General features: G+C 46.4%; 1 protein-coding gene across 1 annotated transcript in view; it reads right to left on the bottom strand.

Annotated features, from left to right (window-relative positions):
- Window positions 1-345: 345 nt before the first annotated feature.
- The window catches only part of GABRR3 (gamma-aminobutyric acid type A receptor subunit rho3), a 219,263-nt gene continuing 199,901 nt past the window's right edge, over window positions 346-19,707 (bottom strand). The window contains exons 7-9 of the mRNA XM_063956275.1: window positions 10,991-11,143; window positions 7,706-7,902; window positions 346-665 (exon numbers count right to left, since the gene is read on the bottom strand). Of these exons, the coding sequence (XP_063812345.1) occupies window positions 372-665; window positions 7,706-7,902; window positions 10,991-11,143 (644 nt within the window). The 3' untranslated portion in view covers window positions 346-371. The remainder of the gene's footprint in view (window positions 666-7,705; window positions 7,903-10,990; window positions 11,144-19,707) is intronic.

The raw sequence follows: 19,707 nt of genomic DNA, 5'->3' as shown, positions 1-19,707 counted from the left end.
CGCTCCGTGAGTGATATCGCCTAGTGTTTCACTGTTTTCCCTACCCTGCTGGGTGCCCAAAATGGTGCGTACACACTGTACGATATCACTAATGATATCATTCACATCACACCGCAACCGGCCCGTACATGCAGTTATGGGTGATAAGTCCAAATTGAGTTGCGTGTACAGGCGACAGAGGGGTACAATAACAGCCTGTGGGATCGCGCTTGGTTCCTTGTTTGCAGCGTACACACTGGGCAATATTTCAAACGATATTGCTCAGAAGAGTGACAATGAGCGATATTGTTTAATATATTGCTTAGTGTGTACCCAGCTTTACAGTACATTCGAAATGTATTAACATTTATACAACTCCACATCTTTTATTCTCATAAGTACATGCCCCAGTAAAAAAAATTAAATACAATATAGACAATGGGGAAGAAAATCCTAGAGTAAGTGTCAATGGCATGGTTGTTCGCCAGGATTATTCTGCCAACGTTCCCTTTTATGGATTTCTTGCGTTTGACACGTGCTGCGTCTAGGGTGGCGACGCTGGCAGCCCGCCCACGAGATGAGGTCTCCTCGGAATGTACGGAATAGTTCAGATCGACATCGCTGTCATGGTAACAGCCATCAAACGCCATGGCCTGCACTGCCTCCAGGTTCAGTGTTGCTGAAGACTAGGGGAAAGAAAGTACATGTATGTCATCTTCAGCGGAGAGAGAATCTGGGGTATATGCAATTCCGGGCGAATTGCGGCACTTTTTCGCCCATTTTTAAATTCGACACAATTCGACCGTCGAATTCCGGCAGGTGGGTGCCGGAATTCGACATATTCAATAAAAAACGAATTCGACAGTCCCGCTGTCGAAAAAACGTCCGATTTGACGGATTTTGATTAGATTTTTAAAAATGTTTAAAAAACGGTAAAAAACATGAAAAAAATTTGCGTGGGGTCCCCCCTCCTAAGCATAACTAGCCTCGGGCTCTCTGAGCTGGTCCTGGTTGCCAAAATACAGGAAAAAAAAAAAATGACAGGGATCCCCCGTATTTTAACAACCAGCACCGGGCTCTGCGCCTGGTCCTGGTGCAAAAAATACGGGGGACAAAAATAGTAGGGGTCCCCCGTAATTTTTGTACGAGCACCGGGCTCCACTAGCTGGACAGATAATGCCACAGCCGGGGGTCACTTTTATACAGCGCCCTGCGGCCGTGGCATTAAATACCCAACTAGTCACCCCTGGCCAGGGGGACCCTGGAGGAGTGGGGACCCCTTCAATCAAGGGGTCCCCCCCCAGCCACCCAAGGGCCAGGGGTGAAGCCCGAGGCTGTCCCCCCCATCCAAGGGCTGCGGATGGGAGGCTGATAGCCTTGTTAAAAATTTAAGAATATTGTTGTTGTTTTTTTGCAGAAGAACTACAAGTCCCAGCAAGCCTCCCCGCAAGCCGGTACTTGGAGAACCACAAGTTCCAGCATGCGGGGGGAAAACGGGCCCGCTGGTACCTGTAGTTTTACTGCAAAAAAAATACCCAAACAAAAACAGGACACAGACACCGTGAAAGTATAACTTGATTACATACATGCCGACACACATACTTACCTATGTTGACACGCCGACTCTGGCCACGTCTCCAATGTCGACGTCCGGGGTACCTGAAAATAGAATTATACTCACCTGATTCAGTGTCCGGTTCTTTTATTGTAATCCACGTACTTGGCAAAACAAAAAAACGCATTTACCCGAACCAAACGGACTGAAAGGGGTCCCATGTTTACACATGGGACCCCTTTCCCCGAATGCAGAGACCCCCGTGACTCCTGTCACAGAAGGTCCCTTCAGCCAATCAGGAAGCGCCACGTCGTGGCACTCTCCTGATTGGCTGTATGCGCGTCGGAGCTGTCAGACGCGCATCGCACAGCCCCCTCCATTATCTTCAATGGTGGGAACTTTGCGGTCAGGGGTGAGGTAACCCGCGGTCAGCCGCTGACCGCGGGTAAATTCACCGCTGACCGCAAAGTTCCCACCATTGAAATTAATGGAGGGAGCTATGCGATGCGCTGTCTGCCAGCTCAGACGCGCAAAGCCAATCAGGAGAGTGCCACGAAGTGGCGCTTCCGGATTGGCTGAAGGGACCTTCTGTGGCAGGAGTCACGGGGGGTCTCTGCATTCGGGGAAAGGGGTCCCATGTGTAAACATGGGACCCCTTTCAGTCCGTCTGGTTCGGGTAAATGCGTTTTTTTGTTTTGCCAAGTACGTGGATTACAATAAAAGAACCGGACACTGGATCAGGTGAGTATAATTTTATTTTCAGGTACCCCGGACGTCGACATTGGAGACGTGGCCAGAGTCGGCGTGTCAACATAGGTAAGTATGTGTGTCGGCATGTATGTAATAAAGTTATACTATCACGGTGTCTGTGTCCTGTTTTTATTTGGGTATTTTTTTTGCAGTAGAGCTACAGGTACCAGCGGGCCCGTTTCCCCCCCGCATGCTGGTACTTGTGGTTCTCCAAGTACCGGCTTGCGGGGGAGGCTTGCTGGGACTTGTGGTTCTTCTGCAAAAAACAATATTCTTACATTTTCAACAAGGTTATCAGTCTCCCATCCGCAGCCCTTGGATGGGGGGGGACAGCCTCGGGCTTCACCCCTGGCCCTTGGGTGGCTGGGGGGGGGACACCCCTTGATTGAAGGGGTCCCCACTCCTCTAGGGTACCCCGGCCAGGGGTGACTAGTTGGGTATTTAATGCCACGGCCGCAGGGCGCTGTATAAAAGTGACCCCCGGCTGTGGCATTATCTGTCCAGCTAGTGGAGCCCGGTGCTGGTACAAAAAATACGGGGGACCCCTACTCTTTTTGTCCCCCGTATTTTTTGCACCAGGACCAGGCGCAGAGCCCGGTGCTGGTTGTTAAAATACGGGGGATCCCCTGTCATTTTTCCCCCGTATTTTGGCAACCAGGACCGGCTCAAAGAGCCCGAGGCTGGTTATGCTTAGGAGGGGGGACCCCACGCATTTTTTTTTCTGATTTTTACCCCATTCCATAAAAAAATGTAAAAATAATATATATATATATATATATATATATATATATATATATTTATTTTTACAAATATATAAATAATACTTGTGCCTCCTAAATAGACAAACCAAGTACCTAATCCCTTCTAATATAAATAGATATGCTATTACCAATAAAAAAAAACACAAAAAAAACATGTTTTTAAATTTTTTTATTAGATTCCCGCCAGCAAAGTGTGGCAGATTGAAAATGACGAATTTACTGTCTAAAAGCACTGTTGTCGAATTTACAATCTTCAATTGAATATACTTTTGTCGAAATGCCGCATTTGTACCATTGCAGAAATGTCGAATTTGACAAATGTCGAATTTCAAAAAGTCGAATTTGGAATGGCCGTTTTTTTGACGAAAAGTACTGAATTGCATTGTCGATTTTTTTTTTTTTTGGTGAAAATGTCCCATTTTTCGACATTTTCGGGAATTCGACCGCAATTGCATATACCCCAATCTGTGAGGTGTCAGAGGATTGCCTTCATTTCTATGATAATGGAGAGTGGGGTCTCACAGGCACCTATAGCCTAGTATAAAACACTCTTCTCAATGCACATGAGCTAACTAGGCACTGATAGCCCTGCATACACCAACGGATGCCCCTTCTGATTGGTTTAGTACCCTGATGCTTTCTTTCCAGGTGGATATGATTTTATTTTATCTGGTTGGACCACACATGGTGCAATATTTAGCCAGATAGGTTACAAATGACCAGTAACCTAGGGCCCGATTCTGAGTCCCACAAATGCTGTTATTCAGGCAAATGGAATATATTTTTTCAACTATGCATGCAGCAGAGGCATAACTAATGGGAGTTGAGCAGGGCATGTGCCCAGGGCATCGTACCTGCTCCGCCACCCACCTCCGTCAATGTGCTGCTGGCGCCGCCCTCCTGCGTTAGGGAAAAGCCGGGTGCCTGCTCTGTGTTAATGAACAGTAGCAGCAGAGAGTAACCTGCTGACAGTGTGGGTCAGAGGAGCGTGCGCTGAGCCCAGATTGGTGGAGCACAGAACATGCTCATCTGACCCGAGTAGGGGGCGGGGCTACAGCGGCATCTACAGCTCTTTTCCTGGGCCCTGGCTGGTAGCGTGGAAGAGGAGGGAGAAGCTGCAGGAGGCTACAAGTCATCAAGGTGAGGGCACCACTGTGTTTGTGTGTGACCCTGACTACATGTGTCTCCATGTCCCTCTCCCCCTGTCATTGTGTGTCTCCATTCTCCGCTCATCAGCAGTGTGTGTGTATCTCCATGTTCCCCTACCTCCACCAGTGTGTGTCTCTATGCCCCACATCCCCCCACCAGTGTGTCTCCATGCACCCTCCCCCCACCAGCAATGTGTTTGTCTCCATGCCCAACTCACCCCCACCGTGTGTATCTCCATGCCCCCCTTCCCCCACCAGCAGTGTGTGTCTCCATTCCCCCCTTCCCCCACCAGCAGTGTGTGTCTCCATTCCCTCCTCCCCCACCAGCAGTGTGTTTCTCCATGTGGAGGCCATAACCTGACTTAGCATGGGGCTGGTGCGATGATGGTTGCGCCTAAAGACGCACCAAGTGGTATTTCTGTGTCTAAAGATGCTGAAAGTGGGTGTCTCAGTCCTTGCACGTCCAGACGCCCGGCTGTACACCAGGAAGGAGATGTGCCGGTATTAGCATAAAGTCACGCACGCTACACCGGCAAAAGATGCATTCACAGACATGGCAGCGTCCATCTCTGAATCAGGCCCCTAATTTGCAGATGGCTTTCTTATGCAATAGACTAACTGGTGATCATATAGACACCTGCTGTTAGAAAGTGACATATAATTGAGACTAAGAGGCCTATTCATTACAGCTTGCGGTGACGCCACAGATAACACGTCATAATTGACAGCAGCACTGGAGCAGTTCAGCATTGATTACGTACTGGAGGAGGACCAGAGGGATGTAACTGCAGACTGCTTCTCTGTTTCTGCAGATGGCGTCAGTTCCTACAGCCCAGCTCCAATAACTCAGTTTTCAGAGCTTGATGAATGGATGTGGCCACAATGAGACTGCAATGGTGAATGGGTCGGTTACATAAAACCACACCTCCCAACATGACCCTCTCCAGGAGAGACACAATGCTCTGCTCCTGGACTTTTCTCACAATGTATGATTGTTGGCACCTGTGTTGAACAGGTTAATGGATAAGAAAGGTGTTTCAGCACAGGTGCCGGCAATCATACATTAAGAGGGAAGTCCAGGAGCAGAGCATTCGGTCCCTCCTGGAGAGGGTCATGTCGGGAGCTATGATAAAACCACTGTTTCTGCATGTATAACAAACCAACCACCTTGATGAAGAGGCCACTAGGAAAGAACAGATATCGCCATTTTGTAACATAGTAACAGTATTGATGGCGCAAAATCTGATCTATAGAAGAATGTACAATGAAACTTTCCATACAGGACAGAGCACTCCTTCCTCCTCTCACCACGTGGCCTGTTTAATAACGATGGGGTAAATGTATTATAGCGGTACGGATCATGCCACTATAACACTTCCTGCTTCACCTCATTACCGAGGCGATACACGAAGGGACATCCACAAGATGTACAAACATCTTGTCTGTGAAAGCGAGCTCCCGCCTCCGGCGATGACCCCCTGAGCACACAGCGCATCATCTCAGGACACTGCCACCTGCAGCTGTCGGAACAGTCAACATACATTGCCCCCTCATATCGGCTTGCTATCTTTTAGATAGCTGCGCCGATACGGATAGCGGCGAATAACGCCCCTGTCATTGTGCACACTCCGACAGGGTCTTACATGGGGGAGAAGCGGTATCAGCACACATAATGTGCACTTATACCACTTCTCCCCCATAACGAAGATTAGTACATTTACTCCAATGTCCTTTACCAAACCTCCCAACATGACCCTCCAGGATGGACAGAATGCTCTGCTTCTGGACTGTTCTCTTAATCAGGGGTGTAGCGAGGGTGGCTCTAGTGGAGCGCGAGATCCGGGCGCCGGAAAAGTTAGAGGGCGCACCACCATCTGCTCAACCCCTCCTTTTGCCCGCTATAGCATGGACCGCTGTACAGGCAGCCGCAGAGCAGGAGGAGAAGCAGAGGGATGCACAGTGACTCTGACTTTGAGACTAGGTAGGGACCAGGGCAGGTCAGAGGAGACAACAGGAGACAATCACAGCCACCACATGCCGGAACTCTGCCCACCTTCTTTATGTCTCACTGTCTGCCTGTAGCTGTGCAGCAGAGTTACTTCTGTCCTGCAGCACCACTCTCTGTCCTGGCTGCTGCAGCACTTCTCTTTACCCCAGCTGCTACAGCACCTCTCTTTGTCCCACCTACTGCAGCATCTCTCTCTGCCTCAGCTTCTGCAGCACCTCTTTCTGCACTAAAGCTGCAGCACCTCTCTGTGCCCTGGCTGCTGCAGCACCTCTTTCTGACTCAGCTGTTGCAGCATCTCTCTCTGCCCCAGCTGTTGCAGCACCCCTCTCTGCCCCAGCACCTTCCTCTACATTGATGCCGCAGCACCACTCTCTGCCCTAGCTGCCTTTGCAGCACCTGTCTCTGCATTAGAAGCTGCAGAGTAACATGTATAAGCGGCTCTTCTGTGGTGCTCGTTTGGCGTGCACTGTCCCTGTTTTAGACATGACGGGCGTCCAAAAAAAACTTTCACCTTGAGGTCCACAAGGTCTATAACCAACCCTGTCGCCAATTTCAGATTTTTCTATATTTTTTTATTTTCAGATGTAACATGTCCCCAATTCAGTACAGGAGAGGGGGCACTGAAACATGCCCTTGATCCGGGCACCATGGCACCTAGCTACACCTCTGCTCTTAATTTGTGATTGTCATCACCTGTTTTGAACAAGATAATGGATAAGAAAGTTGTTTCAGCACAGGTGATGGCAGCAGAGCCGGCCCTAACCAATATGATGCCCTAGGCAAGATTTTGGCTGGTGCCCCCTAGCACCACCGCTAGTTCTGCAGGAGATGCCTGGCATAAGTCAGCTGTCAGCTCTGCTAACGTCGGGTACCTGTTGTTTATGAAAATGCATCATATTATTTGCATTACTATGTGGCTAGGATGCACAAGCAGCTTCTGCTGATTAAAATAATATGCAGCATGCCTATATGCTGTGTGCGATTGTGGCTGTATCTGCATACGAAATGCTACATTACAGTGATTTCCAGGAATACACTGCAATGTAGCATTTCGTATGCAGATACAGCCACAGTCACACACAGAATATAGGCATGCTGCAGAAGCTACTGGTGCCCCTAAGCCATACTTGCCTACCTGACCCTCTCCATGAGGGAGAAAATGCTCTGTTCCTGGACTTTCCTGGTAATGTATGACTGCCATCACCTGTGGTGAGCTAGTTAATGTATAAGAAAGGTGTTTCACCACAGGTGATGGCAATCATACATTACCAGGAAAGTCCAGGGACAGAGCATTTTCTCCCTCTTGGAGAGGGTCAGGTAGGCAAGTATGCCCTAAGCATACCAAATGCCCTAGGCATTTGCCTAGTTTGCCTATGCCTAAGGCCGGCTCTGGATGGTAGTCATACATAAAGAAGGAAGTCCAGGAGCAGAGCATTGCGTCCCTCCTAAAGAGGGTCATGTTGGGAGCTATGCCTTTACACTTGCTGTTTCTCCTATTGCTCACCTTTCCTCTCCTCTTCAGCTGCTTCCTTTCCTCCACTGTGGTCAGATAATTGACAGCTGCATACTCAATAACAGAGAGGAACACAAAGAGAAAACTGATCCACAGGTAGACATCTACGGCTTTAATGTAAGACACCTGAGGCATTGAGGCACTCACTCCTGTGATGATTGTGGACATGGTCAGTACTGTGGTGATGCCTGTCAGTAAACAGTAACAGTGTTAGGTAAGGGACATATAAACTGGGACATTACATTCACACTCTGTATTATAGGAAATTATATGAGAGGGATCAAATTAAATGTCGTATCATTTTACAATTTATTTAGTCAAAATGCAATAAATAGGTTTAATAGTATAATATAAATTCTGAATATAATTTAATTTTGTTGCAGCAGTCTGTCACTATTTTCATATAGGTGGTAGTACCTCACTACTGCCAGCAGATGTCGCAGTTGCATTAAAGAAAGAGAAACAATTACTGTATACTGTTGCGTGTTGCTTCTATTGTTTATTTTTTCATTGTATTATATGTCTTTGTTTAACATAATGTTTAATGGTACATAAGGACACTCCAGTGGCTCTATAGGCTGCAGCGTGAAATTCCAGGCACCCTGGAAGCAAAATGCTGGCCCCAAGGGGGAGCGGCACATCAGTACTATACACAGCCCATGTCAGAATGCCACCATCCAGTCACATTCCACCCTATACAGGTGCAAGCATGCGTACGTGTCAGTATAACACAAATCTGTATATTGCGCATATCTATACACATACTGTCCGGGCATGCGCAGTGCAAATTCCGCAAGATAGGCTATGCCACCTGGCGTAGTACTCACCCTTCAACAGACCTTTAATCTTCTCCCCACCAAAAAGTCTGGAAAGGTGGACTGTAATAAGTCACTCCAGTTATATCTAGTGATATTAGCATTTGCCACACTGGCCTAATACAAGTGACAAATATTAATAGGGTTTAATGCACAGTGTGCAGCGCAATGTTCTACAATGTACTATAACTATCCTAAACTACTACAGGTATTTTTGGCACCACATAAAAAGTATCTGATAAGAAAACAAACCTTAGAGATGAACAACTTTTCAGTGTACACTTTGGGCCTATTCAGACCTGATTGCTCCTGTGCGTTTTCGCACAGCAGCCGATCAGGTCTGAACTGTGCATACGCCGGCACCGCAGTGCACCGGTGCATGCCAGACAGCCGATGGCCATCTCAGCCCTGTCAATCAGGCAGAGGCAGCCGCTGTGCAGGAAAGGGTGGGCCGGCGGCGTTTGGCCGCCGTTTTAGGGGTGCGGTCTGGGCAACGCAGGCGTGCCCCGACCGTGCGGGGGGCGGGGGGGTTTGCACGGTGGCTGCATGACATCACACGCAGCCGCTGCGACCCGGACAGCGACGAGTAGCTCCCTGCCAGCGTGCAGGGGCTGCGCTTGTAGGGAGCTACTCGTCAAGTACAAAAGCATCGCTGCTGTGTGATGTACTTGTACTTGTGCGGCAGGGCAGAACCAGACATGCGGGGCGGACTAGCCCTGTGCTGGGCGTCCCCCCACATGTCTGAGTAACTGATCGTAGCCGTGCAATATTTTGCATGGCTACGATCAAGTCTGAATTAGGCCCATTACCCTTTCGCTGCTGAGGTTTTTTCACCCTGTGCTGAGCCTATTTTGTCACATTTTGGAACTATTGCTTTCTTTGTATCCAGAGAAGTAGAATGAACAGTAGGGGTAGATTTACTAAAACTTCTAAAAAGAAAAAGTTGTGGTGATGCCCATAGCAACCAATCAGATTTTATCTATCATTTTTTTAGGATGCAATAGAGAAATGCTAGCTATACTCTGGTTGCTATGAAAAACACCACCACTTTTCTTTTTTTTTAAGAGGGCTAATAAATCTGACCCTAGTTTTTGGAAGGTGTACAATGCATCTACCAAGCAAAAGTTTGGAAATTGTTTACATAACACGGGTTGTCATTGCTCTGCTGAGGATGGGGGGGGGGGGGGGGATGTTACCGTCATTGGATACACTTGTAGGACGAGTACAACTAGCCCTTGGCAGTAAGGAGTTAAAAGGATACTAGCAACACTCAAAAAGTTGATACTTCCACTGATACAGTTTTTGATACTTGAAAGGACTGCCTGAAATCACCTGTTGAAACCTCTGAAACACAATGCTGCTGCAATTTCTCATACATGCTGTAAATAACTGACCTCTCTTAAGCCAGTTACACAATGGCACATTAAATCTTGCTATTACAGATTCCTAGAGAGGGTCATCGGATGAGAACCCATAGGCAACAATTAGTGAAACATTTATACTGTATTGATGGTTCTTTCATACTTGCCTACCTGACCCTCTCCATGAGGGAGAAAATGCTCTGTTACTGGACTTTCCTGGTAATGTATGATTGCCATCACCTTTGGTGAGCTAGTTAATTGATAAGAAAGGCGTTTCACCACAGGTGATGGCAATCATACATTACCAGGAAAGTCCAGGAACAGAGCATTTTCTCCCTCATGGAGAGGGTCAGGTAGGCAAGTATGGCTTCTTTACCACCAGCGGGTAACTGACCTTAGCAACTTATGTAACCAATGAAACATTGAATCAGTAAAAGAATCTGTGGACTTTAAAAAAAATTTAATTATGCAAAACAGACCCAATTAGAAACCTGTGCACAGTAATCAAGTCAAATATGGCCAATAGTGATGCACATGACTTAAGGATGTATTATCCCTTGTGATGGTAATGGTGATAACTATAATGATTACTTTAGTGCAGGGGTGGGTAACCTTTGGTCCTCCAGCTGTTGTTGAACTACACATACCAGCATGCCTTGATACAGTTTTGCTATTTGGCCATGCTAAAACTGTTGCAGGGCATGCTGGGATGTGTAGTTCAACAACAGCTGGAGGGCCGAAGGTGCTCCATCCCTGCTTTAGTGGGTGCACTAGTATGCCAAAAGATGGTATCAGGGTACTGTATAACTGGAAATACTTATGGTGTTGACCACGATTCCAATTTTGTTCTTCTGTACAGTCAGCTGCTGTCTAATGACGCTAGTACTGCCAGCCATGGTCTGTGGATGGATAGCTGGTAATCAAGCCTCTCGCTTGCCCGAATCCCTAGCGAAAACTGGCCTACACCACCTCACATCTAACCAATCGCTAGACACACGGTGGGTTCACAAACACACTGACACATTATAGTGGGCTCCCACAAGGCCTTGCCAAGTGACACACTGGCAAGTCTGTACTGATGGGGTCTTGTTAAGTCTTACCTAGTGATACTCTGGCAGGTACTGCTCTCCTGTCTATCCAGAAAGACACCCATGACAACATCACCATGAGCATTGCTGGGAAGTAGGACTGAAGCACAAAAAAGAAAATGTGCCGTCTAAGGATGAAGTTGATGAAGAGTCTGTTGTACCATCCTAGTAAACAATGAAATGAAATTTTTTTTTTTTTTTATACTTTTACAACTATGCAATCAATAAAAAGAAAAATATGTGTATGTATGTATGTATATATATATATATATATATATATATATATATATAGAGAGAGAGAGAGAGAGAGAGAGAGAGAGAGAGAGAGAGAGAATTACTGTGCAAAAAAAGATTTAGGCTGGTGTGAAAAAAGTGATGCAAAGTACGTAAAAAAATAGATGTGTTAGTAGATTATTTGTATCAAGAAATACAGGCAGGCACTTATCCATCATGCAATACCATCAGGGAGGCATCTGATTGGCTCCAAATTTATTCTGCAGCAGGACAACGACCCCAAACATACAGCCAATGTCATTAAGAAATATCTTCAGTGGAAAAATGAACAAAGAGTCCTGGAAGTGATGATATGGCCGCCACAGCGCCCATCATCGAGTCTGTCTGAGGTTACATGAAGAGACAGAAAGATTTGAGCAAGCCTACATCCACAGACGATCTGTGATTAGTTTTCCAAGATGTTTCTGTGCAAGTGTACCTAGAAAAATTGATGCTGGTCTGATTTAAAAATAAACTATTAACACTTCCATTTTTTTCATAATTTTTTCAAGCGACCAGAGTAAGTCCCGGGAATAACCCTGGTACAGAGCAGGGTCGCAGACCCAGGACATCCAACCCAGGTTGGATCTGTTCACATATAGCTGGGATATGGGTTGAGCCTTATATTAGGCTCACATTATTATAATAATGTGAAAATGGGTGTTTTCACACCCTTTTCACATTATTTTAGTATAGGTTGAGTCTCCCATATCCAAAATGTTTAGGAACAGAAGTATTTTGGATATCGGATTTTTCCATATTTTGGAATAATTACATACAATAATGAGATATCATGGCGATGGGACCAAAGTCTAAGCACAGAATGCATTTATGTTTCATGTACACTTTATACACACAGCCTGAAGGTCATTGTAGCCAATATTCTTAATAACTTTGTGCATTAAACAAAGTGTGTGTACATTCACACAATTCATTTATGTTTCATATACACCTTATACACACAGCCTGAAGGTCATATAATGCAATATTTTTAATAACTTTCTGTATTAAACAAAGTTTGTGTACATTGAGCAATCAGAAAACAAAGGTTACTGTCACTGATTGTTAAGGGATTGAATTCCCCACAGAAGCATAAATAGACGTTATGGTAAGAACTTACCGTTGATAACGTGATTTCTCTTATGTCCACAGGTATCCACAGGATAACATTGGGATATGGTTGAGCGCCAGCAGAAATGGCACCAACATGGTCACGAGCTTTCTAGCCTCCCAGGATGCATCGGGGCTTCCCCATATAATCCCGCCCACTGACTCAGTCAGATCAGTTCTTTCCACAGCAATTTAGGCAGGAGCATCAGGTAGAAACCTATTTAGGCGATAAGAACACACATGCACACCCTTCCATACAAGAGGGAAGAGGTTTAGTGATTGTCAAGATCCTCAAATCAGGTGCGTCAGGGTGGGATCCCTGTGGATACCTGTGGACATAAGAGAAATCACGTTATCAACGGTAAGTTCTTACCATAACGTCTATTTCTCTGGCTGGGTCCACAGGATTATCCACAGGATAACATTGGGATTCCCAAAGCCAATTTTAGTGGTGGGGACGCTCCTGATTACCCAGGAGGACCTTTCGCCCGAAGTCAGCATCATGAGAGGCAAAAGTATCCAAGGCATAATGTCTAATGAATGTATTTATGGAAGACCATGTGGCTGCCTTACAAATCTGTTCTGCTGAAGCACCCTGTTGCAGAGCTGGATTAAGACTTGGGGGGGCCCGGGGTACTTAGGACGGGGGGGCCCTGAGGTCTAACATTAAAACCATAAAACAAATACATACATAAACAGAGAGTGTGTGTGCGCATGTGTGCACCCTGACAGTTGTATATGTGCGGCACTCAAGAAGACTTGGAATAAAAGCTTCTTAGTCCCGTTGATGTCAACGTTTCAGAACTTTTTACTTATGTTCTTTTGTTAGGATGCTGACGCAAGAACATAAGTAAAAAGTTCTGAAACATTGACATCAACGGGACTTAAGGTGGGTACACACTGGCCGATATATTGGCCATTCTCTTGAACGGCCGATATATCGCGGGTCCATCGGCCAGTGTGTACGGCCGATACGTCTGTGAACTCCGTCGTTCACAGACATTTGGCCGTCGGCTGTGCTGCGGGGCCGACGGCCAATATATCTACCAATATATTGGCGCGTTGCTGTGTGTACAGGCGGTCGGCCGACCACCCGTACACATGCTGCGGCGGGGATTGACAGCTGTACTGGGCGGGCGTGTGTACACGCCCGCCCAGTTCATGACGTCAGTCCCCGATGGATCGGGCAGTGTGTATGCTCAACACACTGCCTGATCTGTCCATAGATATATCTGCCGATCAATTGATCGGCAGATATATCTAACAGTGTGTACCCACCTTAAGAGTCTTTTATTACAAGTTGTGTGGCGTGCCGCCCTGGTGGATCTACTTGTCGGTCAGAGCCCGACATTGGGAGGCACCAGTGCAAGTTTATTACAGTACAAGACAGCTGGGAATGCCACCTTACAGTATACATATTTACACACACACACGTGTGTGTGTGTGTGTGTGTGTATATATATATATATACATACATACATACACATGTGTATATATATATATATATGTGTGTGTGTGTGTGTATATATATATATATATATATATATATATATATACCCAGTACATAATACAGCCAGCCTTATGTTTTTTTATGTACTTTTGTTCCTGGCAGGCTGCATAGCCACAGATAATCTTCTGCCTAGGAGAGCTGGCTGAGACTCTGTGCTGGCTGCTGCCTCCACGCGCCGTCCTCCAGTTCTACCCTGCAGCCTGCGCGGCCAGCCAATGACTGAGCCGCAGGCTGCTGCTCCTCAGATTATTGGACAGCTGAGCCGTCGCTCAGCTGTCCTTCTCTTTACAGGCACTCCCTGCGTGAGGTCAGGGCCAGCCTTTTCAATGCAGTGGAGCCAGAGCCATCAGGGACAGCAATCGCTGAGCTGTCCTGCGGCTACGCGTGGTGCCGGCTCCAGGGAGCGTAGCGCAAAAAACGCAGATCGTAACACACATCCGATCTGCGGCGGGGGGCCCTTTTAAAAAAGGGGGCCCGGGGTACTTATCCCCGGGGCCCCCCTCTTAATCTGGCTTTGCCCTGTTGTGCTGCCCAAGAAGGACCTACCTTACGTGTAGAGTGAGCAGAGACATTAGCCGGAGTAGGGAGATCTGCATGAGTATAAGCTTCTGATATTACCATTCGGAGCCATCTCGCCAGAGCCTGTTTACTAGCAGGCCATCCTCTTCTATGAAATCCGTAGAGGATGAAGAGAGAATCTGTCTTCCTGATGGCACTAGTATGATCTATGTAGATTCTTAAAGCTCGGACTACGTCCAGCGACGCTTCTCCCGCAGATAGTCCCGATACCTGAAAAGCTGGGACTATAATCTCTTCATTCAGGTGAGACTTTGACACCACCTTTGGAAGATAATCAGATCTCGTTCTGAGAACTGCTCTGTCTGGAAAAAAACTTAGGAAAGGAGACTTACACAATAACGCTCCCAAATCTGACACTCTTCTGGCTGACGCCATTGCCAGTAGAAATAGCAGTTTAGCAGTTAACCATTTTAAGATCTGCTCTCTTAAGCGGTTCAAACGGAGGACCCTGGAGGAATTTAAGAACTAAATTCAAATCCCAAGGAGCTGCAGGAGGAACAAATGGAGGTTGAATATGTACAACTCCCTGAAAGAAAGTACGTACATCCTGTAATTCAGCAATCTTTCGCTGGAACCATACAGTCAATGCTGATACTTGAACTCTCAAGGAAGCTACCTTCAGACCTTTATCCAATCCTGCTTGAAGGAAATCCAAAATCCTGGATACTTTGAAAGATCTTGGATTCAAACTTTTTCCAGTACACCAATGAATATAGGCTTGCCATATTCTATGACATACACGAGCTGAAGAAGGCTTTCTTGCTCTAAGCATCGTTTGGATTACTTGTTTCGAAAATCCTCTAGCTTTTAAGATAGAGGTTTCAACAGCCACGCTGTCAAAGACAGGCGATCCAGATGGCTGTGACAACAAGGACCCTGCATTAGCAGATCTGGACGTTGAGGGAGCAGTATCGGTGCTTCCATGGACATTCTCAGCAGATCTGTGTACCAATGCCTTCTTGACCAAGCTGGAGCTATTAGAATTATCGCTCCCTTTGCTTGCTTTATTATTCTCACTACTCTGGGTAACAGAGATATTGGAGGGAACAGATATGCCAGATGAAATTTCCATTCTACTGACAGTGCGTCTACAAGGACCGCTCCTGGGTCCCTTGTTCTCGATCCTTACCTTGGAACTTTGTTGTTTAGACGAGACGCCATGAGGTCTATCTCTGGTAGACCCCATCTGTTCACTAGTGTCTGAAACACTTCTGGGTGTAATGCCCATTCGGTTTCCTGAATGGTGTGTCGACTGAGAAAATACGCTTCCCAGTTCAGAACACCTGGGACAAACACTGCTGACAATGCTGGGATATGGAGCTCTGCCCATCTTAGAATGGGAGTTACTTCCTCCATCAATCTTTTGCTGTGAGTTCCTCCTTGATGATTGAGGTACGCTACTGCTGTCGCATTGTCTGAGCGGATCTGGACCGGTCTTCCTTGCAGACTGTCCTTTACCTGAACTAGAGCCATGTAAATGGCCCTTATTTCCAACAGATTTATTGGCAGGCAACTTTCCCTTGCGGTCCATTTTCCCTGGAACCACAGGCTTCCGAGTACCGCACCCCAGCCTTGCAGGCTGGCATCTGTTGTCAGGACTTGCCACTCTTTTATCCAAAAGGGTCTCCCCTTGTTTAAATGGTCTGTCTGTAGTCACCACGCTAGAGACCTTTTTACATTTACTGGAAACTTATCATCTGCTTTTTTATCGTCCGATGATTTCCGACCCATTTGGTCAGAATAAGGTGCTGCAATGGTCTGGAGTGGAATCGTGCATATTCCACCATGTCGAAGGTTGATACCATCAGATACCAACAGTCGCATTGCTGCATGGACTGACATTGTCTGGGCGTGCAACGCTTCCTGAGTCATGACCTGCACCTTGACTATCTTTTTCTCTGGTAAGAGAACTTTCTGTAGGTCTGAATCCAATATGGCCCCCAAATGAACCATCCGCTGTGACAGATTCAGAGACGACTTTTCCCAATTTATGAGCCACCCGTGACTCTGTAAACAAACTATTGTCTGTTGAAGATGGCTCAAAAGTAAATCTTGCGAATGTGCTAAGATTAACAGGTCGTCGAGGTATGGGAATATTCTTATCCCTTGTTTGCGCAGACAAGCTGCCATAACCACCATGATCTTGGTAAACACTCTGGTTGCTGTTGCTAGCCCGAAGGGCAAAGCTTGGAACTGAAAATGTTCCTGGAGGATGGCAAACCCGAGGTAACACTGATGAGACAGTGCTATAGGCACATGTAGGTAAGCATCCCGTACATCCAGAGATACCATGTAATCTCCCGGCTCCATAGCCAACATTATGGAACGTAACGTCTCCATGTGAAACTTTGGAATCCAAATGTATCTGTTCAACATTTTCAGATTGAGAATTGGTCGAAATGACCCATTTGGCTTCTGGATCAGAAATAGATTGGAGTAAAACCCCTGTCGCCTCTGTGATAGCAGTACTGGGACAATCACACCTGACAGTAATTTTAGGACTGCTTCTTGCAGGGCATTGGCCTTCGACTCTATACAAGACGGGCTGGCTGCCTCCTGAATGGGAACCCATACCCCTGAGATACCACGTTCTGCACCCAAGCATCTGTTGTTGACTGTTGCCATATGTGTGCAAAATGAAGGAGTCGGCCCCCAACCCTGGAATCCTCCAGGCGGAGGCCCGTCTGTTCAGGCTTGGAAGCTGGCTTTTTGCTAGCCCACTGCTTCCTACCCCTAGTTTTGAACTGGGGTTGCTTAGACTCCTCTTTAGCTTTCGCTTTGCTTTGCCAACAAAATGAGCGAAACTTTGAACCCTTAGACTTAGGGTTATAAGTAGCCGGAAATCTGACCTTCTTTGATTCAGCCTCTGATTCTAGAATATCAGATAATGGTTTCCCAAACAATATATTACCAACGAAAGGCAATGCTTCCAATTCTTTCTTGGATTCCGCATCTGCTCTCCAGGTACGTAGCCAAACTGCTCTGCGAGCGGCTACTGTCAAGGCTGAAGCTTTAGAAGCAACTGTACCCATATCAATTGCTGCTTCTTCCAGGTATTGGGCAGATTGTCTTAAACGTCTTAAATGATACTCTTGCTCTTTATTAGGAGAAGAGATGTAATTCTCTAGTTCCTCTATCCATTCGGCCATTGCTTTTGCTACCCAGGTCGAAGCCATAGCAGGTCTTACCACTGCTCCTACTAGAGAAAATACATTCTTCAAGAAGCTATCTACCCTTCTGTCTGTGACATCATTTAGTGAGGTAGATGACAGTGGTAAAGCAGATTTATGCACAAGTCGCAGTACATGTGCATCTACTTTTGGAGGAACTTCTCTTTTCGAACAATCCGCAGCTGGAAAAGGATAATAAGAATTCCATCTTTTCGGAATCTTATATTTTTTACTGGGCGTCGCCCAAGACTCATCCATAATTTTCATCAGCTCATCTGACGCTGGGAATTCAGTTCTCACTGATTTTGTTTGTTTACACACAGGTGCTTTAGATTTTAACACTGTCTTGGCTGGCTCTTCCAAAGAGAAAACAGCCTTCACAGCATCAATAAGTTCAGCAACATCCTCTGAACTAAAATTCTGCGACTGATCATCATACGGAGTATTTGAATATACTGTATCATCATCTGTTGTATAATCTTGTGTAGTCTGCCACATAGACGTTTCTGTCTTAGTCTTACCTGTCCCTTGGTTGCTTGTAGAGGCTAATGGAACCAAGCCGTAGGAAGGGAGCTGCATGTATGGGTTAATAGTGTAACCTAACCCCTGAGGTGGTGCTACCGGAGTTAACCTGTCCGCTATTGAAGATAAAGTCTTTGTGAACATATTCCATGGTGGCCCTGTTGGTGGTTGAACCAACTCCTGTTTTTTACTTTGCTGAAAAGCAAAACAGTTCGCACACAACCCCTCATAAGTGACCAATTGGTCCATACCAATTAACCCTGTCTTACAAGATAAGCATGTTAGGGATGTAGGAGTGCTTGATAAATTCTCCTTGTCACTTTTGCCGCTCACAGACATGGTAATAATAAGAATTTACTTACCGATAATTCTATTTCTCGGAGTCCGTAGTGGATGCTGGGGTTCCTGAAAGGACCATGGGGAATAGCGGCTCCGCAGGAGACAGGGCACAAAAGTAAAGCTTTCCGATCAGGTGGTGTGCACTGGCTCCTCCCCCTATGACCCTCCTCCAAGCCAGTTAGGTACTGTGCCCGGACGAGCGTACACAATAAGGGAGGAATTTTGAATCCCGGGTAAGACTCATACCAGCCACACCAATCACACCGTACAACTTGTGATCTAAACCCAGTTAACAGTATGATAACAGCGGAGCCTCTGAAAAGATGGCTCACAACAATAATAACCCGATTTTTGTAACTATGTACAAGTATTGCAGATAATCCGCACTTGGGATGGGCGCCCAGCATCCACTACGGACTCCGAGAAATAGAATTATCGGTAAGTAAATTCTTATTTTCTCTATCGTCCTAGTGGATGCTGGGGTTCCTGAAAGGACCATGGGGATTATACCAAAGCTCCCAAACGGGCGGGAGAGTGCGGATGACTCTGCAGCACCGAATGAGAGAACTCCAGGTCCTCCTTAGCCAGGGTATCAAATTTGTAGGATTTTACAAACGTGTTTGCCCCTGACTAAATAACCGCTCGGCAAAGTTGTAAAGCCGAGACCCCTCGGGCAGCCGCCCAAGATGAGCCCACCTTCCTTGTGGAATGGGCATTTACATATTTTGGCTGTGGCAGGCCTGCCACAGAATGTGCAAGCTGAATTGTATTACACATCCAACTAGCAATAGTCTGCTTAAAAGCAAGAGCACCCAGTTTGTTGGGTGCATACAGGATAACAGCAAGTCAGTTTTCCTGACTCCAGTCGTCCTGGAACCTATATTTTCAGGGCCCTGACAACATCTAGCAACTTGGAGTCCTCCAAGTCCCTAGTAGGTGCAAGGCACCACAATAAGCTGGTTCAGGTGAAACACTGACACCACCTTAGGGAGAGAACTGGGGACGAGTCCGCAGCTCTGCCCTGTCCGAATGGACAAACAAATATGGGCTTTTTTGAGAAAGAAAACACCAATTTGACACTCGCCTGGTCCAGGCCAGGGCCAAGAACATGGTCACTTTTCATGTGAGATGCTTCAAATCCACAGATTTGACTGGTTTTAAACCAATGTGATTTGAAGAATCCCAGAACTACGTTGAGATCCCACAGTGCCACTGGAGGCACAAAA

This window comes from Pseudophryne corroboree, chromosome 2 (assembly GCF_028390025.1).
Source record: "Pseudophryne corroboree isolate aPseCor3 chromosome 2, aPseCor3.hap2, whole genome shotgun sequence".
NCBI lineage: Eukaryota > Metazoa > Chordata > Amphibia > Anura > Myobatrachidae > Pseudophryne > Pseudophryne corroboree.
The sequence above is the reverse complement of the archived record's forward strand: the minus strand, read 5'-3'. Positions and strand labels throughout refer to the sequence as shown.